The 18,417-nt window shown below is 45.2% G+C and overlaps 1 protein-coding gene across 2 annotated transcripts in view; it reads right to left on the bottom strand.

Moving 5' to 3' along the window:
* DPD1 (Polynucleotidyl transferase, ribonuclease H-like superfamily protein) overlaps window positions 1-18,417 on the bottom strand; it is a 247,130-nt gene that overhangs the window by 78,220 nt on the left and 150,493 nt on the right. For both annotated transcript variants that reach the window (XM_087380227.1, XM_087380228.1), the window contains one exon: window positions 7,474-7,629. In XM_087380227.1, coding sequence (XP_087236353.1) covers window positions 7,474-7,629 — 156 coding nt within the window. The remainder of the gene's footprint in view (window positions 1-7,473; window positions 7,630-18,417) is intronic.

The following is an 18,417-nucleotide window of genomic DNA, read 5'->3' as shown; positions in this document are numbered from 1 at the left end:
TCGGTGGGCTGGAAAAAAGGAGGCACTAAGGGTGCTAAGACTACTAAATTGATAAACTGAAAAACTGATAGATTGGTAACATGATAACTCTACAGGGCTCAATAGCTCGAGCAAAATCAGATATATAACCTGGAAACTAGCAACCATTTGAGGCCTGTAACATGCTGATCTTTGAGACTCAAGCTCAGAAGCCAAAGCCTGGCACCATGGTGGCTGGCCTATGAGCAGTGAAAATGTCTCGGATTTGTGTGTATCGGGCTGTGTCATGCTGTGGTGCCGGAGCGGGACGTGGTCTCCTCGATCTCTGAACCCGCTGGGTTATGTTCACAGAGAAAGAAAGAAAGAAAGAAAGAAAGAAACTATTATTATCGTCCTCTGGGGGCCTGAAATCGACCCATGGGACCCAATGGAATGTTATAAAAAGTCTCCTTCTTTGAAGAAGGGTGGAGTGGACAGCTAGCATGTTGCTACCTGTGTAATAGATTGGTCACGGTATGCAAGGACCTTGGTAATGTAATTGCCCAAGGCTGCGAGGTGAGGATGGGAAAGCAAGCTCTCCAAACTGTTGTGATGCTGCGTGACATTGCTGAAATCTTCTCTTAGATGCTCATATTGCGGACATGTCAAAAGAACATGTGCCTCATTTTCCACTTCATCTAAGTTGCATAGCTGGCAGAGTCTTTGTTCCCTTGATACTCCTTCCCATGCTTTTTTCTCCACTTCTAGGGAGTGTGATGGAGTTCGGATGATTGCCATGCTTCTTCTTGCCCTGAGAGATAGGTGTGCATATATATTTGTGTGCTTTGTTCTCTTTCTAAGAGTATGTGGTCCAATAGTTGGGGTTGATATTCTCACAATAATATTCATATTTGGTCCTTTTCTTCGCTGATTGCCATTTACTGTGTAGTGCTTCTAAAAGGGCTGTAGAAAATGTCCTTTTCTCCTCTTCCCTTGGCATTGCATCTATCTTTGGAACCAGCCTTTAATGTCATACCCCCATCCAGATAGCATCTTGCTCTTGTTTGTTTTTTGAGGTCTCTTGCTTGCCTCCCATGCTCTCTTTGGTAGCCTATGTGCTTGCATATCTTGAATCCTCTTTATATATTTGAAGACTCTTTCCAGTGCTCTCAGCTCAATGGGTCTGCAACCAGTTTCAAGAAGCATGATTGAGCATGGTGTGGTGGACTTAATTCCTAAATGCCTTTTGAGAAATGACTTCTGCAATTTCTCAATGTCATTCCATTTTGATGCTGAAATGCTGCCTCCCCATACCTCCACACCGTAAAGCACTGTTCGAATGACATACGCATCAAATAGCACACGCCTAATATCCCATCTCGTGGTGTCATTGTTTCTGCAGTCATTTTCAAAGCGGTAGTACTTACCCCATCCTGCATCAATCCTCCTCTGAACACAATCTCCCCATCTATGGTTAGATGGTACATCTATCCCCAAGTATTTGAAAGTTTGCACCCTCTCGATTTCCTTCTTATCATACATAATGCTTGGGATGTTGGCTGGCTGTATTGTCTTTATTACCATCATTTTGGTCTTATTGACATTAACTGTTAGACCAAGTGGCTCCATGCAAAATTGATGGAGGGTGTGCATCATCCGCTGCATATTCTCTGCTGTGTAAGAGAAGAAGACCACATCATCTGCATAAAGCAATAGTAGAATGGTATATCCACATATCTCGGGACTCGTTGGCTGCTCTCCCTGTAGCATCATATGAATTAACTCTTCCAGCTTGTCTGTGCATAGACCAAACAATGTTGGGGATAATGGGCAGCCTTGTTTGACTCCCATGTTACTATAAAATGTGGCTGACAGCCCATTATTCCCTTTTAGTTGGCATGCTACTTTCTCATACATTCTGAAGATTGCCATTCTCAGATGATCAGTCACTTCTAAATGCACCAATCTTTCCCACAAATGGTTCCTGGGGACAGTGTCAAATGCTTTTGTAAAATCAATAAAGCAGCAAAAAAGGGGCTGTCCTCTTAGCCTGCTTTCTTCCATTAGTACCCTCAAAGTAATCAAATGATTAGCTGTATTGTGGTTCTTCCTGAAGCCTGCCTGTCCAATGGCTCTTTTTCTATTCAGCTCGGCCCATAGACTCAGCTCATTTTCGATAATTGTGCTGAAGAGCTTTGCCATAATGGATCCTACCATGATAGTCCTGTAATTGGTGAGCTGACTGCGATCTCCCCCTTTAAAGAAGGGTTTTATCCAATTATCTTGCCAGTCTGGTGGGAAACCATGTTTAATTGCATCATTAAGCAAGTGGGCTAAGCACCCTCTTGTATAATCCTTTGTCCACTTGATCATCTTAGTATGAAAATGTAGAGTGTCTGGTGCTTTCCCATTGGCCATTTTTTTAAGACCTTCATTTACAGCATCTATAGTGAAAATGTCTAGACCGTTGTAGAAGAACCTCTCAACAACCATAGGTGGGGCATTTGGGTGCATGTATAATTGCTTCACATATTGAAGCATTTCCTCTGCTGTAAAATCTCCCAGAACATCCTTTTTTCTTCCCTTTGTTTTCCTCCAAGTGCCTTTCGAGTTCTTTGCAAACTCTATGGCATCTTCCCATTCTTTATCCACCAAGTATTTCCTTCTCTTCCTCCGGTTAAGGGCATGAAAGAGCCTTTCAGCTTCTCTACGTTCACTCCCATTTGGCATATGTTTTATCTTCAGTCTGGTGCTCTTACATTCTTTATCGAGCCACCGATTACATGGTAGCCCTTTTGTACATGTTCTCTTATTTTTTCTCTGCCCCAAAACTGTTTGTGCAGTAGAGAATAATGCTTCCCTCATTCTATTCCAATCTAGCATGCATGTGTTCTTGAGCAATGTATCTACAGCCTCTTCATAATATTCCCTTTTGCCTGTGTCCATGCGGAGGGACCAGTTTTCTGCTGTGGCTGTTTTAACTTCTGCCAAATGGGGTATGTGCATCTCGATGTAGAGAGGGGTATGATCCGATTCAGGCATTTTTGAGCCTATCTTGTAACATGCTACTAGATGTATTGTATCTCTGGAAACTAGAACATAGTCCACCACACTTTGTCCTCGACTAGCTGGGAAACAGGTCGGGACCTTTGTACATGGAAATAAGGATGTTCCATTTAACACAATCATTTGAAGGCCATTGATCAGACTCATAAGTGCTTCCCCATGTGCATTAGTCTCCTTATCTTGAGAGCATTGATGCCAACTAGTGTCTATTTCAATCTCTTCCTCTTTATTGTATTCATGTCCTGTCAATGACTGAATTTGGGCATTTCCAATTCGTGCATTCATGTCTCCCATTATTATTACTCGTCCCTTGGAGCTGAAGTGGGCCACATCTGAGCATAGATCTCCAAATGGGTCTGAGGCATCTTTACCATATCGTCGATAGTATGGGGATTCCCGATGTGGGATGTAGCATCCCACAATGTATAATGGCATTGGCTTCATCTCTATCTTTATCCATATGTATCTTTTGTAAGGATCATCCTTGCATAAACTAACAATGTCTTGTAAACATTCCTTGTACATGCATGCAATCCCTCCTTGCCCACGAGTGCCTGCTCGTGTTTGCCATAGTGAATGTACCATGTATCCTTGAACTGCTGGTAATCTTTGCACGTCTCTTTCCCATGTTTCTACTAAAAAAACTATCTCTGCATCATCTAACACATCATTGAGACCAGAGCCTTTATGCCATGGGAAACCCCTACAGTTCCAGAACATTATTTTAAGCATTGTTTGGGTCCCATGGGCTGCGTGTCCCTAGAGAGTCTTAGCTTCCTCTACCTCTTGCTCCTTTGTACGTGCTCCATAAAATTTGCGTCTCTCTGCCTCCTATTCTAATCTTCAGCGCATTATCACATCTAGCTTTGTGTTCTTTAATCTCTGCTTGGATATCAAACTTACTTGCTTTGTTGTTGACTTGCACACTCACTTCCTTCTTAGAAGTTTGTACTTAAGTGTGAACAAGATCTTTGACTGTAGAGACTATCTGCGGGGTAGGGGGGCAATCCTTACAAGATTTTACAACCTCATCAATTACTGCCTACTTACTAGGTCCTTCCAAGATGTGAAGTTGGGCCTTTACTTCTACCAGCTCCAATCGTAGCTCTCTCACGCCTGCTGCAGATAAAAAATCTGATCCTGTTGCCCGAGGAGGGGTCGTTTTGAGCCTTCTTGTTGGTAATTCCGTGCATATGGAGAGGGTGTCATGGCTGCAATTGTAGAGTACCGAGTCATGATGGATGTTGAAGGAGTTGAGGGAGTTGAGGGGGACTTGGAGGAGAGGGTAGACCAGTCCATAGTTGGCTGTATGATGAACCCCCGGCTTAACCTAACCCCCGGGTTGGGTTGGGGGTTTAGCCGCACTCGGGGTTAGGGAGGACTAGGACTAGACTAGGTACAGACTGTAGGTATGGACAGATGGAGAGGTGTTGACGGGGGGAGGTACAGAGGTGGTATGGATGACGAAGGACGGAGGTACGGTTGTGGATCGTGGTACGGAAGTACGGATGGGAAAGGTTGTACGGACGGACGGATGGAGAGGTTGTACAACTGTGGTACGGGAGAGGTTGTGCAGAGGTACAGCTATGGTACGGGAGAGGCTCTACGGACGAAGAGCTACGGGAGACTTTCTGTCATTGCTTGCTGCAGATTAAAACTCTGATGCTGTTGCCCGAGGATGGGTCATTTTGAGCCTTCTTATTGGTAATTCCGTGCATATGGAGAGGGTGTAATGGCTGCAACTGTAGAGTACCGAGTCCTGATGGATGTTGAAGGAGTTGAGGGAGTTGAGGGGGACTTGGAGGAGAGGGTAGGCCAATCCATAATTGGTTGTATGTTGAACCCCCTGGCTTAACCTAACCCCCGGGTTGGTTTGGGGGTTTAGCCTAACTCGAGGTTAGGGAGGACTAGGACTAGGACTAGACTAGGTACGGACGGTAGGTATGGAGAAGTGTTGATGGGAGAAGGTACGGAGGTGGTACGGACGACGAAGGATGGAGATAGGAGGTACGGACGGGCTGTACGGTACGAACGGAGGGGGATGTACAGACGAAAAGCTAGTTCTGAGGCTGTATGGAGGTACGGACAGAGAGAAAGAGAGGGTGAGCGGAGGGGCTAGCAGGAGAGGTTGAGCGGAGGGACTAGCAAGAGAAAAGTGCAAGAAAGAAAAGGGGGAATGGGAGCAGGAGATCTGAGTGTAGATTAGGAGTCAAGATGTCACGTAGAAAACGTGTCTACCCTGAAAATAGGGTTGGGCATAATAGCACACCCCACTGTAGCCTTTTTAGCCCCATCCTTACTAATCTCCCCCAGAGCTAACCATAGTTGCATCCGTACGTGTACGGATGGTTTTTCCGTACGTCCGGCCTTCCGTACAGCTTTCCGTACGAGTTTTTTTTTGGGGGGGTTTTGTTTTTGTGGGGGTGTGTTTTTTGGGTGTGGTTTGGTTTTTTTGTTGTGTGTGTGTGTGTGTGGGGTTGTTTTGTTTGGGGTGGGGGTCGATTTTGTGCCTGTCCAAAACCTTGGAAAACACAGTTTTAAGCACTATTCTAATCCGTACATTGCTGATCCGTACCGCGTACACTGTTGGCCGACTTTGGCTGTGGTTGGCCTCAAGAATGGTCTCAAGGAGGAGGAGGAGGGCACTGATGCAGATGATGATGAGGATGAGGATGAGCAAGAGAATGAGGATGAGGATGCAGGCTACAGCTTGAGGCTTGAGCCTCATCGGTTGTAAATTGTGATGCATTTCAATTTTCTGCTTTATTTCCGGGCTGTGGCAGCCTTTTCTTCTATGATGTTTTGGTGTAGTACCTACTTCCAAGTTTCTACTACCTACTACCTTTGATCATGATGTTTGGTGTAGTATTGATCTATCATTGACACTATGTATCAGAATCCAGATTCCAGATAACTCTGGTCTCTGAAGAGCCGAGGCTGGACTCTTTGAACTTTCATGAATCATGACTTTAATATTAATACAAGTTTGAAGTCTGAAGTTTCAATTTGAAAGTTTGTAGCTCTATGTCAATGTAATGTGTACAATGTATATTTTTATAAATGTTTTTGAGTAAAATTAGGGTCACGTATGTTTCAGCCCATATGTTTCAGCCCTGGAGGCTGAACACTACTCCAATCATACTTCCCTACTCGTATGACGTATGCGTATGGTAACGTATGGAAAAAACTATGGAGCTAACTCTGCAAGGATAGAAGCTGTATTGATGAAATCATTCCTTGGAGCCAAATGGTGACCTTGGTAACTCGCATATGGCTAAGCTAAGCATGCTAATACTATATATTCTTATGGGGCACCTGCAGTTTGGGATGGTGGTAGAAGTAGGTCAAAAAACAGATTCCAGCTGCCAGTCCTGAACCTGGCAACGGGTTCAACCTGTTATTTATCTAGTGCGAGAACAAACTCAAGCGTGGAGCTCAATCGACCACACTGACGTCTGGTACACGTCCGAGTATTTCTAGCTCCACCTCATCCCAGGGAAGAAGACACCACCACAGCTCTGAGGCATGATATATGTACATATATATTTACGATAGGCTATATTGTGCATTGCTCCCTTATGAAAAGGAACGGTGAGGCTTGAAAAACAGTAATGCAAATCATGCATAGAATGCCCAGGCAACAAAAGAATCACTGGAGTTTACTACGGTCCTATGCCTGTATACACAGTCAAGCTCAACAATGAATAATCCAACCTTTGGATAGAGAATGAAGACTTGATGTCTCAACTATATTGCAGTTGATTCAGTCAACTAAATGATTGCATCCCTATCTCTGTCATGGCAAAGAATTGCTAATTCGCTCCTTCGTCTGACAAGTGTCTTTGGTCATTCAAGGGCTGCCCACTTTATTTTCTTCAGATACTGTTAGTAAATTTATGACATACAAGAAACAGCCTTCCCTGTTCTGAATCCCAATTGTACGATTTTTGCAAGGTTTGACAACACGACTACGGATGGGTTAACCGTGTATAAGGAAATCAGAGCATCTTCTTTTGGTTTCGTCCATTCAAAGACATGCCTGAAAGGATGAGGAAACTCCGATCTTTCAGGCTCAATAATCAAATGGTGTATCCAGCATTTGCAGAGGATTTATCATATTTCCATATAGAAAGTGACAGCCAAGCTATAGCAATTATATCAGTACATTCAGAACCATCACTCTTAAGATGCAACCTTCAATACAGAAGCTCAGTTTCAAGTTACATGAAAGGCTCAGCAGCTCTCACAAGGGGAGGCCAGGCATAGACACAAGTTCTTGTGTCTTCAAAGAAGAAGAAAAGCTCTAGCACTTTTGGTATAAATATCTATCTAGTCCTCCATGATTTGCTATAAGCAACCCATGAAACATGGATCATAAACTTAATTTCCCCCTTTCATGAACAAAAAAGATAAAGAATTGTCAAGGGGCAGTAGTTCAGCATATACTACCTCTACAACGTCAAGACGTGTGTGAATCGCATCTTTGTTCAAAAGCGGCCTTAAAAGCCACTTTCTCAGTATACGCTTGCCCATTGCCGTTCTAGTATGATCCATAGCCCATATTAAAGATCCTTCCGTTCCATACCGCCCAATAGTTCCAAATATCTGGAGCCCCCAAGCAGCACAAAACAAGTCAACATCAGTTTCGTTCATCATAATCAAGGGGATTTTATTTTGAAAGGTGACAAGCAATATCAATATGATCAAGGCCACAGTCACAAAAAAAGGTCATCATTTTAAATTGTGAAAGCACAGAGGTATGCTTTACATATGAGCTAGGACCTACACAATAACAACAAGGGTGCTGAGTCAGTAAAATCGCAAGCAAGAGGGAAGGTTGGCTTATGCCCAACTCAAATGCTTCAGCAAGCCTCTCATTTGGTAGAAGTCTTAGCTTTAAAGAAACAAGTTGGGAACAAAAGGGTTTTCCCCAAATGGCGCCTTAGAAAGCAAAGAAATAATATGACATTCAAGCCTGCCAAAAGTAGGATCCATGTTTATCTCAAGTTAGTCATTTAGAATCTCAGCATTGGTGGTATAAAAGAAAAACGTGCAAGGAGTGTCTTGACATCAGTGCTTATGTTGTAAGATACACAGATCACGACACTTGCCATTAAGATTTTAGATCCACCCTAACATGAGCAAGCTTATGAACATCTCGCTATAGAAGCAGCACAGAGGCACAGTTATCAACCCACATAATCCACAGAAAACCATTGACATACTGCTTTAGAAGACAACTTCTAGAGGATCGGCAAGAAAATTATGCTTAGACTAAATTCGCATAGCAATGGAAAAGAAGTTCAGGAAAACCTGAGCCCCTCTATCAAGTGGTTCCATAACAGACCTACCTTATCTTGGATCACATTTATGGATCATTTTATGCATATTCATTTGGATTTGATTCAATTATTTCTTTTGCGCATATGTTTACTAACCATCATGTGTGAGTTCTTGTTACATGACTTCAAACATTGACCAATGGTCTTCTATACCAAATTCTACGTATAAATCATCAGTTCAGTAGTTACCACGTATCATGGCTATGCTATCTCAGTATACTTCAGTACGGCCATGCCATCTTTTGTATGGAAATGTCATCTTCACCATGACCTTCCCATCTACAGTATGGTCTCATTTTCCCATCTTCAAGATGGATTTATTCTACAATCTCCAGTACATTTATAATTATACCATCTTCAGTATGGTTGTGTCTTTAGCATGGTTACACCATCTACAGCACAGTGATTATCTTTGATACCCATAGATAGTCACATCCAGTGACAGAATGTTGGAAGCTTGTGCATGCAGTGAACTTCATATCAATGAAGTTACGAGTCGTTTCACTACTATTTACCGGATCACCCTCCACCTGATATTAAATTATCAACATGCCATACAAGCCTGATGCTGCTTTTTCTAACATCCATGGGTTTTCCAGCCCATTACTCTACCAGACACCTCAGACTGACTTTGCGGTGAGTCTTAGTATGTTATGTACGTGTAGGCATGGGACCGCATACATCTGAATGCACCAAATCAAGCTTTTCAAACTCTTTCTTTCCCCTTCTTTTATGGGCTGATTTAGTCTGCTTCCCATAGAGACAGTGCTCACAAAATTCAAAATCAGAGAAACTCAAATGCGGTACATAACCCAAACGGCATAAGAGTTTCATTCCATTCTGGCTCATGTGCCCCAACCTGCAATGCCACAAAGAAGTGCTTGGCTGCTCGGTTATTGCAACAACATGATCAAATACCCCTGATACATGTAAGGGATACAAAGTCCCACACTTGGCACCCCTGGCCAAAAGCATAGAGCCCTTCTGAATTTTCCAAGTTTGAAAGCCAAAAGTGGTGTGAAAACCAGCATCATCTAGCTGACCCACTGAAATAAGACTCTTGGTCAGCTTAGGCTTAACAAGGATGGATCAAGAGAGTTTACCCGTGAGGCAGATGTATGTCTTCACAACCAATAATCTTTGAGGCATTGCTTACAGTGTATTGGAAGTAATAGAGGCTCTTCTCAAGATTTGGCTGTTTTCATGTCAAGTGCCTGAAAATAGGCCACTCTCCTGGTGGACCTCAACCTGGATGCCTGCTTGAGTCCATAAAGTGACGATAAGCTTGCAAACCTTCTGCTCTTGTTTCTTCTGCACAAAGCCAAATGGCTTCTGCATATACACCTCCTCATCCAAGTCTCCGTATAAGAAGGCTGATTTGACATGATCTACCACACGGGCCATGAGAAGTGTGCTGCTATGGATAGCACCATTATTACACTGGTTAACTTTGCAACTTGTGCTAGCCCCTCTTCTTGGGAGTACACTCCATGGATCCAATTGCTTTGACTTTCTTTTGTACATCCACTGCATCCAAGCGTTATCCAACTTATATCCAGCTTGTAAGCGTTGGCAATAACTACCACACCATCATGTGCTTTCTCACGCTTGAACCTATTGGTGGTGTCAGAGAGTAAGCCACTATCATCTGCTACCCTGAGATCGACATGCCTAGGCTTCATTTCATCAGAAGCTTTGACAATTTTAGTCACCACCACAATCACAGACCTGCAAGTCTTCTAGCTTCTCGTTATTGAAACATCACAAGAAATGCACGGCTGTTCATAAAATCACAGCATAGAATAGAGTCATCTAGAAAAACATCTACCATATCTTGTAAATGTCAACATTCTGAGGTGCATATTCATCATAAGCTGGCTGCTCATTACATAAGGCTGGCTACCTGCGCAAAGGTATGTCATGCTCAATAACTTCTGCTGTAAAGAGATGTTCAAAACACGTACTTGGGTAGTTCGATATTGCTTGACTGATTTGCATCTATGCCAAGTGTCTTGAATTGCATGTGCTTGCTGTCCTTGACCTTGATCTAACTCTTTCTCCTGAATTCATTCTCATAATGCCCCAGTTTTCCACTATAGCAACACTTGTCCTTTTTATAGTGTTTGTTCCATTGTCTCAACCATGAGCAGCCATTTGCATTGTCACACCCACAATCTCTCACTACATGAGAGTTATGAGTAGATTTTTTTTTTTTGAAATGTTTATATTTGCCCTTCCCACATCCATGGGCTGCAAAAACTTGGTTATTTTCATGACCTCTATCCATGCTTTGCACCAATTGCTCTCCTGCTAGAACAAGCCAAGCACCTCTTGCACGTGCATCTTTATATAAGCTTGCATGTTGAAGCTATAGATAAACCCTTTGCATGAGAGGTCCCAAAGAATAAGATCCTTATCTTCTGATGGCTGCCACCTGCTTAGTGATTTTCTGAGCTTGGTAAAATGAAACGAGAGTGAATGGGACTTGTATTTCAGTTTCGGAATCTTTTCTCCCCCTCCAAAGCTCAATGGATCATTCTTTTGATTCGGGGATGTAAGGTTGGTTTTCTCAACAATCGAGGAGACCATGTCCTTTGGAAGGAACTTCGACTTCAGTCCCCGCTTCAGGCCTAGCTCTAGTTCCAGTCTCAGCTCCATCTACATCTACGATCAGTGACATACTCATGCCCATGGCGCCGGTTGTTGTTCCCTTTCCCTCTTCTCCTGTTACAGCTCTCACACAGCTTTTGACACCTACTTCCGAGGTGTCATACACTGTGCCGCATTACGCTCCCCTCTCCCCTCTCCCTCTCAGTCAGCCCATCCTCCCACACCCCATTGGGACTGCCTCACCCATTCGACTGTCATCTCTGTTCCTCACTCAGCCACCGTCCAATTTTCGGACTCAGTCCCACTCTTTCATGCCACAGTCACCACAGTTTCAGCATGGACATGGGTGGACTGACACACCAAAGGCCCGTGAGACCCTACTCACGGAGATCAGGCTAGGGCCATTCGGGAGCAGGCGGATCTTATTCAGGGACTCAGACAGGATATCATGCAGCTCCGACAGGAGGTCACAGCCATACACACTGTCCCAGGGAGTACCCCGGTGGTCGAGACACAGATTGCGAGCATGCAATCTGCTATTGAGGAGACTTCCAGATGGGTTGACGTGGCCAAACAGGAACCCGCAAGGGTCACCGTTTCGGCTACCCTCATGGAGCAGCAGCAGAGAGCCAGTAAGGCTCTCAACAGAGTATGCGGGATCCCACGCACTGAGGCTACACCGATGGTAGATGCGACTGCGTTCATGACCGCTACCCTGGGTGTGGCTGAGCACAGGATAGAGAGGGCATGGTGGGTGGGGAGAGATCCCAACCGAGAGCAACCCCTAATCATACGATTTCATGACACTCAGGCACGACTTTCAGCTCTACGACACAGGTCAGTCCTTCGAGATCAGCCAGCGATCTCTATGGATGAGGATCTCACACCTCTACAGGTTGAGGAGAGGCGCTCTTTGCTGCAGCAGCGGGATCAGGCCCGAAAGGAGGGGAAGTGGGCAGTGGTACGAGAGGGACAACTTCTTACAGGCCCCCGTAGGACACCTGCCCCCTCCCCTACATAGGGAAGCGCAGCCTATGAGACTCAGATATCCGAGACCCTGTCCTACACCATTTGGAACTGTAATGGTACCTTATGGTCAGAACCAGGGAACTTCTCGGAATCCTAGACAGGCCACAACATAGTCTTCTATACAGAGACACATCAGAGTCCAGAGCGCCCTCTCCCAATAGTCAGCGGATATACATGGGAGTCTGCCTACAGAGATGAGACGAGGGGTACGGGGTACAGGAGGAGTTCGAGGTTCAGGTGGAGTTGCAGTCCTTTTCAGATCCAAACTTCGGGGGATCATTTCAGTAGAGCAGAGAGATACACGTTCCAAATTTCTTTGGATCCGGATACGAAACATGGATAGCCAGGATCTGTTTGTCGCAGTTTGCTACTTCCCCCCGGAGACCTCCCACTTTGCCAGAGATATTCGAGGTGATAATGAGACATCCCCATTTGCTGCCCTTTATCAGTCCATCGTTGACTTTTCTAGCCGCGGAGAAGTCCTTCTAGTGGGGGACTTCAACGCGAGGACAAGGACTCGTCAGGTACCACTTCTTGATTTCAGAGATGATTCCACTCTACTGGCAGATGTTGACCTTGAGGAGGCAGGTATGCTACGGGTTTCGGCTGACAGGCGAGGTCCACTTTCATCCTATGGGCAGGCCCTATTAGACCTGGGCAGAATACATGATCTCATTATCTATAATGGTCTTGATAGATGGCCCGCTTCAGGTGGTTTCACATGCTTTCCACATGGGGGGGGCTCCAGTGTTGTTGATTACATCATGGGATCCCCTGTCTTCACATCTCGCATTACTGACTTCACTGTAGCACCTCTCCCCCCAAGGGCTGATCACACATACCTTTTCTTTCGCATCTCCACCTCCCTTCGCACAGCACCTTCCACCCCACTCAGGGCTTACTCCACCTACCATGATATACGCTTTGATCGGGATCACACACCTTCTTACTCTGGCCGTCTGTACATACTTCTCGCTTATATTGACTTCATACCCCTTTTAGAGGATCGTGCTGCCCTTGTCACCCGCTCACTACACGAGGCTACCATTCACGTCTTTCCCCACACCACCCGCTCCACCCGCCCACCACCCCCTGGAACCGTACCCTGTAATAGTTGGTACGATGATGAGTGTAAGGCCTTACGCTGTCAACTCAGATTCGAAACCAAAAACAGTCTTCCGAGCGCACCAAATACGCTACGTGAATACCGTAGACTGGTACGAAGGAAGAAACTAGACTTCCTTCGTCAAAACGAGGAGGAGCTACTGAACATTTTGTTTAGTAACAACTCTAAGGACTTCTTGCGGAGATTTCTAGAAGGACGGTCCCCTTCGCCACTCACTGACACCCAGATCTGGTTTGATTATGCACACACACTTTATGACATCCCAAATCAGCTAGTCCCTAGCCTCTCACACATGCCTCGTCCCACATCCTGCACCCTCTTCACTAGAGGAGGGGTAAAGGATGCTGTAATGAAACTTCATAATGGCCGAGCGAAGGATCATGAGGGACTATGTACTGAGTTCATTGCATATGGGATTCACCTCCTAGCCCCGATCTTAGCAAAGCTTTTTAATGAAGCGGTTTGTTTGGGATTTCCACACACTTGGACCATTAACACTATCTCACCCATCCACAAGGCAGGGGATCCCATGAGCCCGGAGAGCTATAGGACCATTATGATTGGACATGTCATGTCCAAGATTTATGCATCAGTACTTGACTCCGAGGTTAGCAGACTTGCAGAGTGTCGAGGACTCAGAGCAGCAGGACAGGCCGGATACCGGCATGATCATGGAACCATGGACCACATTCTGACGCTCAGATGTATCATCGAGGAGGCGAGATCACGAAAGCAGAGGGTTTATTGTTACTTTGTGGATTTTCGCAAGGCATTTGACACAGTCCCGAGAGCCCGCCTCATACGGCGCCTACAGGACTTGGGTTATGACCAAGAGATCATTTGGGCTGTCATGGCACTTTACTGCAAAGTTTTGTCTTTCCCTTTGGGCTGAGAGGTGGAAGGCATAGAGGGAGAGGCATTCCCATTGGACACAACGGGTGTCTTGCCTTTTTCCTGAGCTAGAGTAAGAGGCTTGATACTCTTCTGTTTGAAAATGGGCTGACTCATCATTTCTTTAGTAGGCATCTGAGAATACATATTTTCCAAAGGCCTTTTGTGCATAACAAGAGGGCACTGAGAAGCCATGTGGCCAAACTTCTTACATTCAAAACATGCACCTACAAACAGGCCCCACTTGAGCTTGTAAAAAGCACTGCCCATATCCACCTGATTCACCGTAACAGAATAGGAGTCAGGAGTGAGATGATCAGTATCCCACAAAATGCAAAATCGATTGGAGTTCCCATTTGGCCGCGGAGGGCACACCACCTTCCCTAACGATGCTGCAATTTTGGGTAAGAGAGAAGCCAAGCACTGAGGAAAGTCAACCACTTCCATGCATACCGGACATTGATGGCAAATTAAAGCCTGATAATCCTTGGTGGGCAACCAGGGCAAAACATGCACCATCTGCTGCCCATAAACAAAGGGGAGTGTTCAATCAGCATCTGTTTGTGCAGTTCATCTGTCATAATAACCTCAAAAACCCCTGAGCAGCATAATGCACTTTCCAAACAAAACAGCCACGCAAAGTCCTGGTGAGCCAATTTTCCACATCTGCTGCAACAGGCATGCGTCCCGAGGGGAAAAAAAAAAAGCATGCTTGGCGTATTCACGCACGGGAACAACGATGTCATTCACCTCCACCATGAGCCCAACAGTGGGAGCAGAGTCCTTCCAATCCTGGTGCGTGTCTTCAAAGCCCTCATGCATAATATCAAAAACCAATTGAGCCTCAAGAGAAGCATGCATCGAGTCATCCTGACCCGAGTCCTGTTTTTGCTTCGTGTGCATGTAGGTCTTGACAGCTTCCATGGGAAAAAGGAAGGAGTAATAAGGAGAAGCTGAAAGGGAAAGACAAAAGAAAAACAGAGAGAGGCAGAGAACTCTTTCTACAAACAGCACGGACTGACAATAACTGACTGTACGGAAAGAGTTTCTGGCAAAGTTTGGATAGGATCCGGGTGGACAGACGAGATCATGAGTACCATCGGGATCAAACAAGGGTGTCCTTTGTCGCCTACCTTGTTTGGCCTCTACATTGACGAGCTTGAGACAGTGATGCAGACACAGGGGGTGAAGGTTGCTCTCTTGCAGGCACGCTGATCTAGATTTCGCTTTATGCAGATGACGTGGCTCTCTTGTCTTCCTCAGCAGAGGGGCTTCAGAGACACCTAGACGCACTACAGTCCTTTTGTGAGTCTCATGATTTGAAGGTCAACCTGGGTAAAACCAAGGTCATGATCTTCAATACATCTCGAGCCATCATGCGTCAGGAGCAGCTCACATTCGCGGGGTCATATGTTGAGATAGTTTCATCATACACTTATCTTGGGGTTATCTTCTCCGGACCGAGCTTCACTATGAGACCCGCAATGCAGGCACGCTTGAGTAGAGGGTATGCCTCATTGGCCAGGCTAGAGAGGCAGTGCTTCCGCTCACACTTTCAGGATCCACGCACCAAGGGGTTGCTTTTTGACTCCTTGGCTCGCCCAGCGGGGATGTACGGCAGTCCTTGTTGGGGGCCAGACCTGTCGGATACAGAGTGGGCCCGTGTGGAGCGGCTACAGGTTCTCATGCTATCACGGATGATTCGTGGTAAGTCATCCGTTCCTCACCAGATCATTCAGGCTCAGTTTGGGTCACCCCCTTTACAGCTAGATGCTGCATTTCAGGTCATCACATATCTGTACCGAGTTAGGGAATATGGGAATTATACCTCGGGGCGTAGCAGGCTACCATGGATAGCTTTATCCTCTTCTATGGCACTTGCAGCAAGAGGAGATCAGGTGCTGGTTTGCACGTACAGAGAGATGGTTTGAGCGACTGGGGCTCCACATGGATAGACTACCTCCGTTCCAGTATAGCATGGATGCTCCGTTCTCTCCCCTCTTATCACACGAGGTCAACCAGGTTATCCGTGAAGATCTACTACAGCTACACACTTTTTGGACCTGGTTGGAACCAAGTGAACTCCTAGTGAAGCTTAGCTTCTACAGAGATCACTTCTTACATATCACAGCGGAGGGTTTCATTGACCCACCAGGATACACACAGATTCACCTACCCCACTCGATGAGGATCTCTCTTGGGTAGTTCCGGGTCTCTTCACACAGACTTCGCATCGAGAGCGGCAAAGCAGAGCAACTACCCAGGGAGCGGCGCATATGCACACTATGTGACATACAGGCGGTTGAGACAGAGGAGCATTTCATCTTCAGGTGTCCTGTGTACTATGAGATCCGAGGACGTTTCCACTGCCTCTTCAGAGATAGTTATGGGATTTCAGCCCATTTCCTCTCCTACCCAGACCAGCGGTGTTTGGCAGGTTTCATTCATGAGGCACTTAGACACCGCGAGAGGATACTCCGAGCACGGAGACAGGAGCAGACTTCTTCCTCGGTTGATCCCTCTCAGAGCTCTATCACGGAGTTCTTTCAGCTAGATCACATGGACCCCAACGAGACGAGGCCTCGACATGACCGTGACCCAGAACCCATGACCCGACAGCTCAGACAGAGGGTCGACACACAGATCACACTTGGAGACATCCCCTCCTTGTTTAGAATTGGAGCCCGACCGACGGGGGTCACAGTAGCCCTGGTTAGACGTAGAGCTACGACCAAGAGACATGCCAGGACCGCACCTCTGAGTGGCCGACAGCACTCTATTGCCGACTTCATGCCTCCACTGCCTCATCCATCCTGATATCTTGCTGTTGCTGGGGATGATGATGATATTGATGATGATGCTGAGATTGATATATAGTCGACCACCGACATCACTATGTTGTACTTAGGACTTAGTACTGCCATTCTGCATTTTTGGCATTTTGCATTTTGCATTGGTATGGATGCTCGTTTAGTAGCTCCACTACCACAGCTCGTTGTATCAGGATTTTCACAGTCTCATAGACCCATCGGTCTTCCGAAGACTTTAATAAACTTTCTTTCTTTCTTTCTTTCTTTCTTAGGCCCCCATTACAGATTCATGGGTCATTGAGGTGACTTCAACATGGTGGAGTTGCATGCAGACAAGAAATGGTGTAGAGAAGGAGGCATTCATTCTTTGGAGAGAGCAGCCTGGGATCCCTTCCTATTTCAGTTCAGCGGGGTAGAGATGTTTGGTTGAATGATGCTTTTCATACTCTGTCATAGTCTCTCTAATTCTCGTGGTCGAACAGGAGACCTCAGATGCACATTAAATTCTATGTTGATGATTGGGCTTTGAAGTTTGGATAGAGGTGGTTTGGTTTGCATCTCTCTCATGGTTTCTATCTCGGACCACTTTCCTGTGGTGTTGATAATTTCAGAGCCTCACAGGACATGTTGGTCTACCAGTCTCAGCATTCTGGATGCCTTTTATACATAGGACGGCCTCACTGAGGCAATATTGCAGAAATTTCATGGTTGTTAAGACACTCGTGTCTTATGATAAGACACTTAAGACACGTGTCTTACCTTAAGACACCTTTAGACACTCTTGTTTTTTTTTTAGTGGGTGGGGTGTAACAACAAACATCGAGTTTGACTCAACCATGCTATCATTGATGGTGACTTCGGATCCAGTAGTGGCAGTGACCTCCCAGATTCGGATTAGGATGAATCTTGAGAGTCGAAAGTTTCCTTTCAATTATATGTATCAAGATGCATATTTCATTCATGTCACATGTGATTGATAGACTGTTGCAATGATATTATTGTGTATTGATTAATGATGTTGGTATATAATCTATGTAGCCCTCTAGGCTCTTGTTAAGTTGTTTATCTAGTTTTTTGAATATCAAAATTCTGTTGTTGGTTTAAATCTTTAAAGTTGTGAGTCATGACTTGCAAGCTCTTGAGTCGTAACTCTTAACTTTTAAGTCTTGAGTACATTGTACAAGTGCATTGTTACTTCTTGCATTATTTAAGTGTAGCTTATTGTACTTGTAGAATCTAGCAACTAGCTATGCTAGCAAGTTCTACACTTGTTTACTTATACATATATTAATTAAATGTTTATTATTACAATGACGTGTCTTACATGTCTTATCTTTAAGACACTTTAGACACTCGTGTCTAAAGCGTGTCTGACGTGTCTTGTCTTAACGTGTGTTACAACGATGTTGCAGATTTTGGTTTCTCATATGCAAGGCAGAGTGTGTGGCAATAGCCCTTTCTGATATTAGTGACTTCTATAATTTGGTCAAGAGTACCAAAAGGCATGAGATTCTTAGACATGAGTTTGGACTTAACCAACAGTTGGCAGCCCTATAGACGGAAGAGCAGAAATGGCCTACAGATG

Source organism: Dipteris shenzhenensis, chromosome 10, assembly GCF_047967505.1.
Source record: "Dipteris shenzhenensis isolate YYH24624 ecotype China chromosome 10, Dip_SZ_1.0, whole genome shotgun sequence".
Classification (NCBI taxonomy): domain Eukaryota; kingdom Viridiplantae; phylum Streptophyta; class Polypodiopsida; order Gleicheniales; family Dipteridaceae; genus Dipteris; species Dipteris shenzhenensis.
This window is presented reverse-complemented; position numbering and strand designations above follow the sequence as displayed.